Source organism: Phyllopteryx taeniolatus, unplaced genomic scaffold, assembly GCF_024500385.1.
Source record: "Phyllopteryx taeniolatus isolate TA_2022b unplaced genomic scaffold, UOR_Ptae_1.2 contig_25, whole genome shotgun sequence".
NCBI lineage: Eukaryota > Metazoa > Chordata > Actinopteri > Syngnathiformes > Syngnathidae > Phyllopteryx > Phyllopteryx taeniolatus.
Genome location: NW_026903173.1, coordinates 166,113 through 183,512, shown reverse-complemented (window position 1 = coordinate 183,512; position 17,400 = coordinate 166,113). Strand labels below are relative to the sequence as shown.

The 17,400-nt window shown below is 41.2% G+C and overlaps 1 protein-coding gene across 1 annotated transcript in view; it reads right to left on the bottom strand.

The window, feature by feature from the left end:
* Positions 1–1,735: 1,735 nt before the first annotated feature.
* Positions 1,736–17,400, bottom strand: part of LOC133473428 (histone-lysine N-methyltransferase EHMT1-like) — a 53,029-nt gene continuing 37,364 nt past the window's right edge. Inside the window, exons 17-22 of the mRNA XM_061765080.1 lie at positions 16,257–16,334; positions 16,026–16,141; positions 12,110–12,196; positions 11,944–12,022; positions 2,108–2,283; positions 1,736–1,927 (exon numbers count right to left, since the gene is read on the bottom strand). Of these exons, the coding sequence (XP_061621064.1) occupies positions 1,834–1,927; positions 2,108–2,283; positions 11,944–12,022; positions 12,110–12,196; positions 16,026–16,141; positions 16,257–16,334 (630 nt within the window). The 3' untranslated portion in view covers positions 1,736–1,833. The remainder of the gene's footprint in view (positions 1,928–2,107; positions 2,284–11,943; positions 12,023–12,109; positions 12,197–16,025; positions 16,142–16,256; positions 16,335–17,400) is intronic.

Below are 17,400 nucleotides of genomic sequence, written 5' to 3'. Positions count from 1 at the left end.
TGTAGTCATTGAGACCAGAGATTGCAGGTTTCTTGGGGACTGGGATGATGGTGGAGCATTTGAAACAGGATGGAACTTCGCACAGTTCCAGAGATCTATTGAACATCTGTGTGAAGACTAGAGTGAGCTGGTCCGCGCAGACTTTGAGGCAGGATGGGGACACAAGGGGCCTGCCGCTTTGTTGATCTTTTGTTGTTTGAAGATGCGTCTCACCTCCTGTTTGAGGATGGTCCACACAAGAGGTGGAGTCCGAGGTGTAATGGTGGTGCGGCTGGGTGGGTGCGTAGTGTGAAAGTGTACTTTTCAAATCTGCAATAGAAGGTTTTCAAGTCGTCGGCTAGTCCTTTATTGTTCTCAGCTTGGGGTTGGGGGGGTCACTTGTAATTGATTAGAGATTGTAATGCGTGCCAGACTGATTTAGAGTCGTTAGCGGAAACAGTTTTTTCGAACTTTACTGCATACTTTCTCTTGGCGATGTTAATTTCTTAAATCAGCTGGTTTCTATCGCAATTATACAGGGCTCTATCCCCACTTCGATATGTGTCCTCTTTAGCCTGGCGAAGTTGCTTAAGTTTGGCAGCGAACCACGGCTTGCTGTTATTGAACGACTTTGTTGGTACACACACCACTTCACAGAAACTGATATAGGATGTAACAGTGTCCGTATATTCATCCAGGCGGCTGCCAGTTGAATTTTCAAAGACACTCCAGTCAGAATCAGAATCATCCATCCATCCATTTTCTGCCGCTTATCCGAGGTCGGGTCGCGGGGGCAGTAGCTTTAGCAGGGAGGCCCAGACTTCCCTTTCCCCAGCCACTTCATCCAGGTCTCAGATCAGAATCATCTTTATTTGACAAATATGTCCAAAAAACACACAAGGAATTTGTCTCCGGTAGTTGGAGCCGCTCTAGTACGACAACAGACAGTCAATTGACAGAGAACACTTTTGTGTTAAAGACATTAAGACACACTTTTCAAATCTACAATAGAAGGTGTTCAAGTCATCGGCTAGTCCTTTATTGTTCTCAGCTTGGGGTTGGGGGGGTTGCTTGTAATTGATTAGAGATTGTAATGCATGCCAGACTGATCTAGAGTTGTTAGCGGAATCTGCTTTTCCAACTTTGCTGCATAGTTCCTCTTTGCAATGTTAATTTCTTTAGTCAGCTGGTTTCTAGCTCGATTATACAGGGCCCTGTCCCCGCTTTGATACGAGTCCTTCTTAGCTTGGCGAAGCTGTTTAAGTTTGACAGTGAACCACGGCTTGTTGTTATTGAATGTGTTAAATGACTTTGTTGGTACACACACATCTTCACAGAAACTGATATAGGATGTGACAGTGTCCGTATATTCATCCAGGCTGCTAGCTGAAGACACTCCAGTCTGTGCAGTCTAAACAGCTTTGAAGTTCCATCTTTGCTTCATTGGTCCACTTCGTCACAGTTTTCACCAGTTTAGGCTTCGTAGGCTTTTAGGTTTTTGCCTGTATGTCGGTATTAAGTGAATTAAGCAGTGATCAGACGAGCCCAGAGCTGCACGAGGTATAGCACGGTATGCGTTATTTAGCGTTGTTAGCAGTGGTCGAAAATTTTATTTTCCCTGGTAGGACGGTCAATGTGCTGCTTGTATTTAGGGAGTTCGTAGTTGAGTTTAGCTTTGTTAAAGTCGCCAAGAATAATGAGGGGTGAGTCTGGGTGTTTTTTTGTTTGTAACTGAAAAGTCAAATACACAGCTGAATGTGGAAAAAAAAGTGTTTAATAATGTGATAGTACATGTAATATATACAGAAAGCGAGAGGAGAATCTCCGGCTGGACTTCAATGTGGTCATCGATGTCTATCTTCCAGAGTAGTAGCGACACATGGGTGAGCCACACTCACAGCTAAAATATTTACTCTTCACCATCCAGTAGTGATCACCATAGTCAAACCTGATGGAGAGTTAATGAAATATGTGATGCTCTCATTATTTCAACAGTCCCTACCTAAGATCTAAAGCGCAAACAATTCAAAATAGATGAAAAACATTTCACATAGTTCATTTCAGTACTATTTCAAGACTGCACACAGTACCAGGTCAGTAGGTATCAACAGACAGTTATATCACTGACCCGATCTGGTCTCCAGCTTTAATGGTTCTGCTGGAGAAGAAAGCAATCCTTGGGAACCGTAAATCCTGGTGCATGGTGAATACCTTCACGGCCAACAGGTTGGGCTCACAAAGATGGTTAATGAAGCGGCCGATGTTACCAAAAAGTCTTGCATCGATGCAGTGTATGTCATCTACCTGCATAGGATGACAAAGACAACAATCTTAACTTGATCTCAATTAGGGCTGTGAAATTAAAAAAAAAAAAAATCTTACCCGCTAAATCACCTTCAAAAATAGGTCGACACATATCTACGCCACAAGCCACCTTCCGTACAGACATATACCTCCATTCTACTGTATTCAAACTCTCTTCACAGTGTATTAGCACCCCTATTGGTGGAACATTGGTACTGCAGGGAAAAACATTAACTCAAAGGCAGTCACCCATACATATTCAGTTGGAATGGGGATATAGTGTCTTGGCTTGACTCTCCTGGTAGTTACTGTCCGTGACCGAGATTTGATTTGGTTTTCTGTGTCCCAATATGGTTGTGTTATCACTGAGCCATCTCAACATCAACTGGACTCGCAGGTTAAGTTGTTTTTAACTACCATTGTGAATCGTAACGTACCCTAGCATTGCTATTTGCAACGTACTTTCAGATGTGGAACATTGGAAAGAGAAAATAATTTGTGTTAAAAATGCAAGAATAATATCAACATCAGCCGTCCGAAATGCGCGCCTATTCTCAATGTCTGTATTATTTGGATGATTAGAGACCGCAGTAAAACTTAAGTGCTCATCAATTGAAAGGATCAGGTTGCATTTTTACTCTGCAAATGCCGACTACATCATAAAGTTTACATACAGTAATGTCCAGTACATTCATCAACGGGCAAAGTAAGATTAATTTTGGTCTTTTGGCCATATTTATTTATTTGAACCATTCTTTTTCAAGTGGGACTGTTTTATACAGTGTACCTCATCAATGAGTTTTAAAAAAATGGCTGTGCAAGCTTGAATTCATATGAGATTTTCTGTAATCCACAAAGGGTCAAAATTATGGATACAGGCTCAAATATACAGTGGCTGAAAAGTATTGAACAACAACGGTATTGTAATTTTTTTCACTAAATATATTTCTAAAGGTGCTACTGACATTCACCAGATGTTTGGAGTAATCCAAGTAATCCATACATAAAAAGAAAGTAGAACAAATAAGATCAGAAATGAATGATGACAGCTTCAAGATGCCTCCTGTATGGAGAAACTAGTTGCATGCATTGCTCTGGTGTGATTTTGTCCCATTCCTCCAGATAAGCAGTCTTCAAAATTTTGAAGGTTCCGTTGGCTTCTTTTATGGACCTTGAGTTGCAGTTCTTTCCACAGATTCTTGATTGGATTCAAGTCAGGCGATTGGCTGGGCCATTCTAGCAGCTTTATTTTTTTTCTTTGAAACCGATTGAGAGTTTCCGTTACAGTATGCTTTGGATCATTATCCTGCTGAAATGACCACCCTTGTTTCATTTTCATCATCCTTGTAAATGGCAGCAGATTTTTGTCAAGAACGTCTCGGTACACTTGGCCATTCATCTTTCCTTCAATGCGAGGTTTACAAGTAGCATTTGCTGAAAAGCAGCCTCACACCATCATGTTCCCACCTACGAACTTCACTATTGGTATGGTGTTTTTAGGGTGATGTGCACTGCCATTTCTCCTCCAAGCAGTTCAATTTTGCTCTCATCAGACCAGACTATATTCTCCCAGTATTTAACTGGCCTGTCCAAATGCTCAGCAAAATTTCAACGAGCTTTGCGATGCTTATTTTTTTCCAGCAATGGGGTCTTGCGTGGTGAGCTTGCAGACAGGCCATGGCGGCGGAGTGCATGATTCACTGCTTTTCTTGTACCTGCTAATTCCAGGTCTTTTTGAACCTTTCCAAAGGTGGTCCTTGGCTCTTGGACAACTCTTCTGGTTATTCTTTGCACTCCTCTCTCAGAAATCTTGCAAGGAGCACCTGATCGAGGCAAATTTATGGTGGTATGATTGGCTTTCCACTTACCGTAATTTGTCGTGTATGATGCGCAACCCCAAAATTTATCTCAAAATTCTGATCGGCTCCTCAAAAGACATTTACTTCGCGTCGCCATCGTCCATCCATCCATCCATTTTCTGAGCCGCTTCTCCTCACTAGGGTCGCGGGCGTGCTGGAGCCTATCCCACCTGTCATCGGGCAGGAGTCGGGGTACACCCTGAACTGGTTGCCAGCCAATCGCAGGGCACATAGGGACAAACAACCATTCGCACTCACAGTCATGTCTACGGGCAATTTAGAGTCTCCAATTCATGCATGTTTTTGGGATGTGGGAGGAAACCGGAGTACCCGGAGAAAACCCACGCAGGCACGGGGAGAACATGCAAACTCCACACAGGCGGGGCCGGGGATTGAACCCGGGTCCTCAGAACTGTGAGGCTGACGCTCTAACCAGTCGTCCACCGTGCCGCCGCGTCGCCATCGTGCACAGTATATTTAAATCCAAAAGCTAGTTTATTTTTTGCCTTGTCGCGTGTCTTTTGACGTAATACTGTAAATATCTGACAGCCAACAAATTTATTTAAAAAAAAAAAAAAAAAAAAAACGTCGGCGGTGTGGGACAGACAACACATCTGAGACTGACAACAAGACAAATTTGCTCTTTCACGATTGCACTATGTCAGACTACTACAACAAAATCTTGTATTCCGATACCACCGCATCCCGTTTTTTACGATCATTGGGCTTTATCTTCTCAACTCAACTGCGAACAGATACACTCGTTACCGTGGCGATGACAACAAGAGTGCCAACTGTATTATAAGAACAAAATGGGGGGAAACGTGCATTGGTGGTCACCGGTGCTCATGAGAGGACGTTCGTTTAAGGCTTGCTTGAGGTATGTTCACGTACTTTTAATACGATACGGCTCGCAAGCAGGCAACAAAACCTTATGTAGGCTTGCAAGCTAGTGCTAGCACTAACGGTTGTGCGTAAACATGCTGCCCTTCTGTCGAATCATGCTCGGTGTGGGTGAAGTAATTTAATAACAGCAAGTTATCACCGATTATTTCTGTCATGTTTTAATGTTCGTTTGACCTGACTAGAGCAGTGATTTCCAACCTTTATGGCGCCAAGGCACATATTTTACAATTGAAACATCTCACGGCACACCAACAAACAAAAATGTCACAAAAAGTGGATACATTAATTACTTTATGTACTTCCTGCCATCTAACAGAATACCTATTCATTTGTTCTGTCTGTCACTATGCCTCACTGGCATAAATTAAATGTGTGTATGGAAATATAATTTTTTGAGCAATTAAGTACACAAGTACATACAGTAAATGAACAGGTCATTTAAATAGACACATTTCTCCATCTTGTGATCGGATCGGATATCGCTTTTATTTATTTTTTCATTTATTATTATAATTTTTTTAAATCGCTGATCGGCCCCAAAAAAATCCTAATCATGTAAAACCTAGTCAATATTGGAATCCAACGCACACCACGCCACGATCTTCCTCCCAACCGCCCTCGCCTGAAACCTACGTCCACTAAGATGCGAAAGGCCCTCCTTCACCCATGAAGAATCTTATCTGCAAATCTGGGTGGGGAGGATCGAAAGAACTCTATGCTATACTGGACACATTTGACCTCTCTGAACATATTAAGAGTCCAACCCACACTCAAGATCACATCTTGAACCTGGTCATCTCTAAGGATGTTGAAATTCTATCAGTTAACATTAGGATATGGCTATTTCTGACCATTTTTGTATATTCTTTGAATTACAAATTATCCCAAACGTTCAGACAACCTCTATGTCCATGAAGAAAAAGGTACATAAATGAGAGTACCGCCACTAACTGTATGGAGACCATAGCTGTGCCACAAACTGTGAATGCGGAGACAGTTGATGAACTTTTGGATAATTTCACCTGGAAAATCTCAAATGTCATTATTAAATGACTATTAAAACTAAGACAATCTTGAGGCAACTGAGAACACTGTGGAGGAGCACAATGATGGTAAAGACCTCTAAATCAAAGTGCAGGAAAATAGAACGTAAGTGGAGAAAAACAACTACAAATTGACTACGACCTCTACAGACATAGTCTTTGTAATTTTAAACGATAGTTTGTCAGGCCTAGACGGCAACACTTCTGAAATCATCAGTAAGAACTTCAACAATACTCGCACGCTGTTTGCTGTGTTTGACGTTGCTTGGATGGCAGCATGTTTCTCCAAAAGCTGTATGTACCTTTCAGCATTAATGGTGCCTTCAGAGATGTGTAAGTTACCCATGCCATTGGCACTAACACAGCCCTATACCATCATAGATGCTGGCTTTTGAACTTTGCGTCCATAACAGTCCGGATGGTTCTTTTCCTCTTTGGCCCGGAGGACACGACGTCCACAATTTCATAAAACTATTTGAAATGTGGACTTGTCGGACCACAAAACACGTTTCCACTTTGCATCAGTCCATCTTAGATGAGCTCGGGACCAGAGAAACCGGCACCGTTTCTGGGTGTTGTTGATAAATGGCTTTTGCTTTGCATAGTACAGTTTCAAGTTACACTTACGGATGTAGCGCCGAACTGTATTTACTGACATTGGTTTTCTGAAGTGTTCCTGAGCCCATGTGGTGATATCCTTTTCATATTGATGTCGGTTTTTGATGCAGTGCCGCCTGAGGGATCGAAGGTCACGGGCATCAATGTTAGTTTTTGGCCTTGCCGCTTACATGCAGTGATTTCTCCAGATTCTATTAACCTTTTGATGATATTATGGACCGTAGATGATTAAATACCTAAATTCCTTGCAATTGTACGTTGAGGAACATTGTCCTTAAACTGTTCGACTATTTTCTCATGCATTTGCTCACAAAGAGGTGAACACCTCGCCCCATCTTTGCTTGTGAATGACTGAGCAATTCAGGGAAGCTCCTTTTCTACCCAATCATGGCACCCACCTGTTCCCAATTAGCCTGTTCACCTGTGGGATGTTCCAAACAGGTGTTTGATGAGCATTCCTCAACTTTCTCAGTCTTTTTTGCCACCTGTCCCAGCTTTTTTTGGAACGTGTTGCAGCCATAAAATTCCAAGTTAATGATTATTTGCTAAAAACAAAGTTTATCAGTTTGAACATTCAATATCTTGTCTTTGTAGTGTATTAAATTAAATATAGGTTGAACATGATTTGCAAATCATTGTATTCTTTTTTTATTTATGTTTAACACAACGTCCCAACTTCATTGGAATTTGGGTTGTACAATTGTTAAATATATTATAGAAGTTATCATTTATTTGCTTAGCTTGCATTAGTATGATGGACAATTAACCATCAGGTTAAATATCAGCACAAATCAACAAAACTATACTACATTGGAAGCCACCCAGGAAAAACTCTATTACCATGTCAGAATTTGATAGTTGACCAAAAAAATGTCGAGAAAACGGTTCAGCAGCTGAAACCATCAACGAGCTGTCTTGACTCAATACCATCTGACTTTTTCAAAGCTATTGTGAAGTCTGTGCTCACTGATTTTCAGTAAGTAATTGCTCACTTTAGTCAGCCCAGTTTCCTAAATCTCTTAAAGTAGCTGCCATTAAGCCTCTTCTAAAAAATAGAACGCTGGACGCTTCCATGTTAGCAAGCTATAGACCCATCTCAAATCTCCCTTTCATAGCCAAGATTGTTGAGAAACTTATTTTTAATCAACTCAGCAATTTCTTGAACTTAAATGGACTTTTTGACAAATTTCAATCAGGGTTTCTGAACTCATTACAGTTCAGAATCTGCTCTTATCAAAGTGCTAAATGATATAAGGTTGAATACTGACTCAGAAAGGTGTCAATTCTGGTCTTGTTGGATCTCAGTGCGGCTTTTGATACGGTAGATCATAATATACTGTTGAACAGGTTGGAAACGTGGGTAGGACTAAATGGAACAGTCATTAAAATGGTTCAGGTCCTACCTAGAGGAAAGGAGTTATTTTGTAACCAGTGGAAGGGTTTAATCTCATCAAATGGCAATAACCTATGGGGTCCCTCAGGGGTCAGTTCTTGGAGCCCTCCTGTTCAGCCTGTATATGCTACCCTTGGGTCACATTCTTCAAAACTTTAATTCTGACTATCATAGCAATGCAGATGACATACAGTTATATCTAAAAGTGTCTCCAGATGACTGTAGTTCAATTGAGGTGTTGTGTCACTGTCTAAAACGGATAAAAAACTGGTTGAGCCAAAACTCTCTTCAATTAAACCACAACAAAACTGAGATAATTGTTTTTGGCAAGAAAGAAAAGAGGATTGCTATTAGTAAATACCTGGAGTCACTCTCTTTGAAAACCAAACACCAAGTCCGAAACCTTGGTGTACTGATAGATTCCGACCTGACTTTCAACAGTCATATCAAATCAATTACTAAAACTGCCTTCTACCATCTGAAGAACATATCCAGAGTGAAGGCTTGCATGTGCCGAGCAGACCAGGAGAAGCTCATCCATGCTTTTATCTCAAGTAGACAACTATTGTAATGCTCTTCTTCCTGAACTCCCCCAAAAGAGCATTAAAAAGCTGCAGCTCATTCAGAATGCTGCAGCTGACCAGAACAAATAGGTCAGAGCATATTACTCCAATTCTAAAGTCTTTACACTGGCTCCCAGTCAGCTTTACAATATATTTTAAAATGGTAAATGGACTGCACTTATATAGCACTTTATCTATACTATTACAGTGCCCAAAGCGCTTTACAAAGCCTCACAGTCACACACCAATGGGCGACTGCTGCCATGCAAGGCGCTGCCAGGCCCACTGGGAGCAAAGTAGGGTTCAGTATCTTGCCCTTGGGGTTGTATTTTCAAGTCAATAGTTTTTTTTGGTTTGAGTTAAAAAGAAGAAGAGAATTAATGTTGAAATAAAGGAAATGAAATAAAATAATTTTAATTCAATCAGTTGCGTTACGTTGAGATTCATCAAAACGTATTAACTTGCACAGACATTTTGGGGGCAGGAGCTTAAGTGAGGAAAAAGGGCAAATCTTGTAATTTATTCCTCAATAAATAATGACATCTCTGACGTGCCTATTTATTTCAGTCACCTTACACTCATAAAGACAATTTGTTCTACCATTCACTGGGTATACGCGGAGATGATCTCTTGTGATGGGTTCGTTTTAGTCACAAGATGTGATTATGTAATCAGCGTTCCTCCCGGTTCCACAAAGCACCTACGCCGCCGTCTTCTCGATCGATAATTAAACGTATGATCTGGTCTTCTAGGTCCATTTGTTCTAGCAGGCTCTGTTTCACGGTCGCCATTGTTGTTACTTTGGTCCTTGTTACAGAAAGTAAAAACGGCTACTGGAAATGGCTCAAAAAAATGCAGAGGAAACTCCACCCTCCACCCCAATATTAGGCGTAGCGACTTGGGGGAGAACTGCACTTTTAAAACTGCGCATGTGGGTTGCGCTCGAGTATAAAGGCAAACAAGATTATCGCACTACTCGCTTGAAGTCTCTGCGCCCTTTGCACAATGGTCATTGCACCGGACTATTGCAATATTAGTCATTCGAACTGCTCTAAGTGCTAGAGGACTCTGCATCTTTTTGCACAATTGTCAAAAATAAATAAATGTACCGGCATTACCAGATAACTAGCAACCCTTTACTGCTCAGTGACTGTTTTTTTTTTTTGTCAATGTCTTTATGTCTCAAAAGTGTTCTCTGTCTGTTTTCGTACTAGAGCGGCTCCAACTACCGGAGACAAATTCCTTGTGTGTTTTTTGGACATACTTGTTTCATGTTCAAACTGATAAACTTTATTGTTTTTAGCAAATAATCATTAACTTAGAATGTTATGGCTGCAACATGTTCCAAAAAAGCCTGGGACAGGTGGCAAAAAAGACTGAGAAAGTTGAGGAATGCTCATCAAACACCTGTTTGGAACATCCCACAGGTGAACAAGCTAATTGGGAACAGGTGGGTGCCATGATTGGGTAGAAAAGGAGCTTCTCTGAATTGCTCAGTCATTCACAAGCAAAGATGGGGCGAGGTTCACCTCTTTGTGAACAAGTGCGTGAGAAAATAGTCGAACGGTTTAAGGACAATGTTCCTCAACGTACAATTGCAAGGAATTTAGGGATTTCATCATCTATGGTCCATAATATAATCAAAAGGTTCTGAGAATCTGGAGAAATCACTGCATGTAAGCGGCAAGGCCAAAAACTAACATTGAATGCCCGTGACCTTCGATCCCTCAGGCGGCACTGCATCAAAAACCGACATCAATGTGTAAAGGATATCACCACATGGGCTCAAGAACACTTCAGAAAACCAATGTCAGTAAATACAGTTCAGCGCTACATCCATAAGTGCAACTTGAAACTCTACTATGCAAAGCAAAAGCCATTTATCAACAACACCCAGAAACCCCGCCGGCTTCTCTGGTCCCGAGCTCATCTAAGATGGACTGATGGAAAGTTGAAAAGTGTTGTGTGGTCCAACGAGTCCACATTTCAAATTGTTTTAGAAAATTTTGGACGTCATCTCCTCTGGGCCAAAGAGGAAAAGAACCATCCAGACTGTTATGGACCCAAAGTTCAAAAGCCAGTATCTGTGATGGTATGAGGCTGTGTTAGTGCCAATGGCATGGGTAACTCACACATCTGTGAAGGCACCATTAATGCTGAAAGTTACATACAGGTTTTGGAAACATGCTGCCATCCAAGCAACGTCTTTTTCATGGAAGCCGCTGCTTATTTCAGCAAGACAATGCCAAACCACATTCTGCACGTGTTACAACAGCGTGGCTTCGTAGTAAAAGAGTGCGGGTACTCGACTGGCCTGCCTGCAGTCCAGACCTGTCTCCCATTGAAAATGTGTGGCGCATTATGAAGTGCAAAATACGACAACGGAGAGCTGTTGAAAAGCTGAAGCTGTACATCAAGCAAGAATCGCAAAGAATTCCACCTACAAAGCTTCAATAATTAGTGTCCTCAGTTCCCAAACGTTTATTGAATGTTGTTAAAAGAAAAGGTGATGTAACACAGTGGTAAACATGAGCCTGTCCCATCCTTTTTGGAACGTGTTGCAGCCATAAAATTCTAAGTTAATGATTATTTGCTAAAAACAATAAAGTTTATCAGTTTAAACATTAAATATATTGTCTTTGTAGTGTAGTCAATTAAATATAGGTTGAACATGATTTGCAAATCATTGTATTCTGTTTTTATTTATGTTTAACACAACGTCCCAACTTCAGCCGTGGCCCAATGGTTAAGATCATCGCCTGCCACCGTGGGGGACCTAGGTTCAAAACCCCGACTGGACCATTCGCCAACATCCCCCGGACTCACGGCTGTGGTGTCCTTGAGCAAGACACTGATACCCCGAAATGCTCCCCGGGCGCTTCAGCTGCCCCCTGCTCCAGTGTGTTCCACTAACATGTGTATGTGTTCACTGTGATGGGTTAAATGCAGAGAACAAATTTCGTGTGCGTGCATGCATGCATGTTCATGACAATAAAAGATGATTCTTCTTCTTCTTCATTGGAATTGGGGCTGTATTTGGTATCCCATTTTTTTATTTATATTTATTTGACAGTGAAGTTGCGTCAAAGCAGTTATGTATCTGTAAGAGAGAAACTTATTTATTTAAAAAAATTAAAAAAAACTCTCAACCCTGGAAAAAGACCAGGGACCCAAGCCCCTTCTGATCTCTGTGTGTACACATGCCTGCCTATGAGTCAGGGGGTACTCATGGTATGACAAAATTGTGTAGTTGGAAAGTGGAACCATTGTCAACCTACCTTATTGTCAAGTGTAAAGAGGAAAGAGTCATTCTCTCTTTTATTGGCTTCTGTGTCAGTGATGAGCTCACCGACGTACCTCGGAAAATTGGAAAGGGCACTTTATATGCATTTAAAAAATTAAGACACCAAATTCATTGTGTTAATTTTGAAAGATTTTCCTCACTCGCAAAGAAATGTCCCTTGAGAGACATCCTGCATGACTCTCACTCCCCAGCCCATTTTCTCGGTTCTGAAGAGCTGGAGTCGGATCCTAGGAACAAAAAAGTCACATAATTTCATCATTCAACCAGTTTTAATTCAACATTATCAGGGAGCAGTCACATGCAAAACCCACTGAAAATGATTCTTAAGTTCATACTGTATTATTCCACGACAGGAGGCATTTTATTAGCTATCCAATAAGGACAATATAACTCTCACTTATATTACATCCATGCAAATCCGGCTCTGAGCTCCTCTCGCTAGCACAATGAATTCATGTTTAAGGGGGTCAAAATGTATCATGTGAGAAACATCACATCACGGAATGAGCATCTCAGTTTTTGTAACATGAATGCGGGTGCAATCTTTCACATTGATGGTAGTGATGTGTCGACTGTGATATAAAACCTAATGAAAAAAATAAATATACACATATATAGCGGATGAAATAAGTATTTAACACGTCACCATTTTTCTCACTAAACATACTTCCAAAGGTGCTATTGACCTGAAAATTTCACCAGATGGTAGCCTTTGTTACTTTGGTCCCAGCTCTCTGCAGGTCATTTACTAGGTCCCCCCGTATGATTCTTGGATTTATGCTCACCGTTCTTGTGATCATTATGACCCCACGGGGTGAGATCTTGCGTGGAGCCCCAGATCGAGGGAGATCATCAGTGGTCTTGTATGTCTTCCATTTTCTAATAATTCCTCCCACACATCATTTCTTCACACCAAGCTGCATACCTATTGCAGATTCAATCTTCCCAGCCTGGTGCAGGTCTACAATTTTTTCCTGGTGTCCTTTGACAGCTCTTTGGTCTTGGCCATCGTGGAGTTTGACTGTTTGAGGTTGTGGACAGGTCTCTTTTATACTGATAACGAGTTCAAGCAGGTGCCATTAATACAGACAGAGGAGCCTCTTAAAGAAGTTACAGGTCTGTGAGAGCCAGAAATCTTGCTTGTTTGTAGGTGACCAAATACTTATTTTTCACCATAATTTGCTAACAAATTCATTAAAAATCAAACTGTGATTTTCTGGATTTTTTTTCTTCTCATTTTGTCTCTCATAGGTAGCAAGTATACCTACGATGAAAATTACAGGCCTCTCTCATCTTTTTAAGTGGGAGAACTTGCACAATTGGTGGCTGACTAAATACTTTATTGCCGACTGTACTTATTTCAGCCGCTGTGTGAGACACAGTCCCTTCCAAAGGAATTGGAACGGCAAGGTAAATTCCTTTGTTTTTGTTGTATATAAAAGACATTTGAGTTTCTGATCAAAAGATAATTATGAAACAAAAGTTCAGAATTCCAGCTTTCATTTCATGGTATTTACATCTAGATGTGTTAAACAACTCAGGACAGAGCACCTGTTGTTTGAAGCCACCCACTTTTCAAGTGAGCAAGGTATTGGAACACACGATTAAATTAACTTCAAGTGAATAACATTTAATATTTGGTGGCATAACCCTTACTTGCAATTACTGCATCAAGTCTGCAACCCATTGACTTCACCAGACTGTTGCATTTTTGATTTGAAATGCTTTTCCAGGCCTTTACTGCAGTTCTTGTTTGTTTCTGGGGGGGTTCTCCCTTCAGGCGGTAAAATGCATGCTCTATTGGGTTAAGGTCCGGTGATTGATTTTTCCAGTCCACTTTTTTCCCCCCTTATGAAGTCCTTTGTTGTGTGTTTTGGGTCATTGTCTTGTTGCATGATGAAGCTTCTCTCGAATAGTTTGCATGCATTTTTCTTTAAATTGCTAGAACAAATAGTTTGCCAACCTCCACAGAGCAGGGCGGAAGGTATCACAATCCACTGTTCGAAGAAGACTTTGAGAGAAGAAGTATACAGGCCATACGACAAGATGCAAACCACTCATCAGCAAAAAGAATCAGAAGGCCAGATTGGATTTTGCAAAGTAGTACAGAAATGAGACACAAAGGTTTTGGAACAAAGTTTTCTGGACTGATGAGACCGAGATTAACGTAATGGCATTGCTTGGGTTTGCATGGCTGCTTCTGGAACGGGCTTACTAGTCTTTATTGATGATGTAACTCATGATGGTAGCAGCGGAATGAATTCTGAAATCTACAAAAGCGTTTTGTCTGGCTATTTACACTATTTACACTGGCTATTTACCAGGACATGCTGGAGAGACTATGTCTCCAAGCTGGCCTGGGAACGCCTCGGGATCCTCCCAGAAGAACTGGTTGCCTGGGAAGAGGGAACTCTGTGCTTCTCTGTTGACCACTGGCCAACAGTCCAGTCCTTCTTCTCCTTGGCCCAGTTGAGACGCTCAGAAGTGGTTTGACCCGAGGAACCCGACAGTTGTAGCCCATCTCCCGCATGCCTCTGAATGTGGTGCTTTTTTAAGCTGTGAATCCCACTTCATTTCACTCTTTCTGGATCTATGCTTGATTCTTGAATCTTCTCTGTTTGATAATGCCCTGAAGCCCACGGTCATCTACTTTGCTGGGGCATCTTCTCCTGCCACATTTTGTCCTTCCACTAGGTTTTCCATTGATATGATGGGACACAGCACTCTGTGAACAGCCAGCCTCCTTGGCTATGAACATTTGTGGCTTACCCATCCTATGGAGGGTAACAATGATGGTCTTCTGGTCAGTTGTCGAGTCTGCAGTCTTCCCCATATTGAACACAACTAAGACAATTGAACTGAACTGAAGAAATTTAATGACATGAGGAAACCTGTGCAGGTGCTTTGAGTTTAGTGGATGATTAGTGTGTGACAGTCAGTTTAAAACACTTATGGCCTGCAAAATTTGGCCTGATTTCGTCACAGTATTCTAATTTTTTAAATTCTTGATTTTGTTGGTTTGATGAGCTGGAAGCCCAAATTATGTAAAAATAAACAAATACGTGAAATTGTTTAAATTGTGGGCCCTGAATCTATAATCTATTAAAGTTTACTTTTCGAATGGAATTATGGAAATAAACTTTTCCATGATATTAAATACTAACATAACTCACAGGTTCTTACAGGTGTTTAGACTATAAAAAATAAAAAAAAGAATCCCACCGCACCACTCGTCAATGGCACTGGCTTGCTCATTTTCCCACATCCTGTCCTGCCCTTTTCTGTCCTCTCTTATCTTGTTCTCTTGGTTAGTGATTGCATGTAATCACCCCAATCTACAGAGCACTGTTGTAATGTTACTTGTGTTCAAATATCTAGACTGTCTCACTATTGTCCTGCTGTGGTTCTCACCCCTTGTCCCCTTGTCCACTCTATCCCTCTGTCTGTCCCCTAAACCCTTCTCTGTCCGGCTGCATTTTTAATAAAACATCAGAATAATAATTTAAAAAAATTAAAAACAAGCAGAGGGAGTATTTCAAACTCTCCTGTTGCACAGCAAAACTGCTCTAGCACAAAGGCATACAGATCCACCATTCTGCAAGACCATGCAGCTGAACAGGACAGGTTTAAAAAAAAAAAAAATAATAAATAAATAAATAAATAATCAGTCAACACAATAAGAAAAAAAAACCCTAATAATTATCTGAAAAAATATGCATCCATAATCAAATAGAATCGCAGCCCTGTGATATGCAATCAAATCAAATTGTGAGGCGCTGAGAGATTCCCGCCCCCATTGCTGAGTATTGCCTATATTTAGATTGAGATATCCAGTAGTGTTATTCCAACTAAACAATTACTGACTGATATTGCAATTGGTACTGGAAGAAAGGTAGTTACGACCTTTGAGCCCAGCTACTTCAAGGACATTTATTGAGATATCCTGTACGATTCAATGAAAGGGAATTGTAAATCCAGAACCATTAAAAAAGTACCAATACCAAAACGGTTCCCCTCCACAAGCCAATTGCTTGAAAGCATTTTAGATTGTCTTACCTCAATCCATTTTGAACAACTCGATTCTTGCAGGTCCTCCAGCATGAGCAGGCATGGTTACACTCAAAAAGCACTGGTGGATCCTGTTGACAAAAGTCCGGCAACAGGCGGCCCTCCTGCATATACACAGAAGTTTTTGTTTTTTTTTCTTTTAATAATTGCTACTGTTGATATAATCTCAGAAGGATGTACACTATAAAACTGAGGAAACTTTTTACGTGTCATACTTACACTATCATACCAACATTGCAGACTGAGCTGACCACACGTGCAGGTGCTGGATGAGCAGTCATCTGTGCAACTGCAGTGCTAAATGAAACAATTAAAGAGCCATTATATGAACAATAGAAACAATGTAATTGTATGTCTGTTTCCTTCGTCTCATGGGTGATCTGAAAATAAGGGACTTTGCTTGCATCCACGATTCCATCACTCTGACCATAGATCAGGCATTACCATGAGTTGCACCATTCGGCACAAATATCCAAACAAATATGGTATGTCAGGTGAACATGCCCCCCAAATAACCCATAATGATAAAGAAAAAACGTAATGGTTCAAAATATTGTCACAAGTCGCGTACATTCTGCACAGAATATTACGTATTAAGTAAAATTTTCAATCTGGATTGCCGAGATGATTTGTGTCAGAATTTACTCGCAACTGTTTAGATATATTCTGTCTATAAATTCTGTAACAGCAGACAAAGAGGAGTCTCAACACTAATTCATAAATTGTCTCAATGACAAAACACACTAATTTACAGCTAATTCAGTTGAAAGTACTCCATAGATCACACATTACGCAATATAGTATGCATAAAATGGGCTATTCAAAATCAAACATATGCACTCATTGTACTGAAAACACTCCAGACAATTACTTTACACGCGCTTCTGGCCACACGTCTCGCCTTACCCCCACCAGTCCCCCCAATTTTAGTGCTTGACACACCACCACACATGGTCACAGTTCAGAGACAATGGTTGTCAGTTGAGGACCTGGTAACCATAGTAATAGGGTGGGAAGTGGGTATTCACATGTCTCTTGGCTGGACTCGTGGGGCCTGGGCAAATGTTTGCAGTTTCCCTACCGAGCAAACGGGTCTGCGGATGTTGCTGTCAACAATGGACTGCACTTCATCCTTGAACACCTCGACAGTGCAGGGACCTACGCGAGGATCCTGTTCGTGGACTTCAGCTCAGCGTTCAACACCATCATCCCTGAACTCCTTTCATCCAAGCTTCTCCAGCTCAGCGTCTCACCTTCCATCTGCCAGTGGATTTACAGCTTCCTGACGGGCAGGACACAGCAGGTGAGGCTGGGGGAGGCCACCTCACCCACACGCAGCATCAGCACTGGGGCGCCTCAAGGT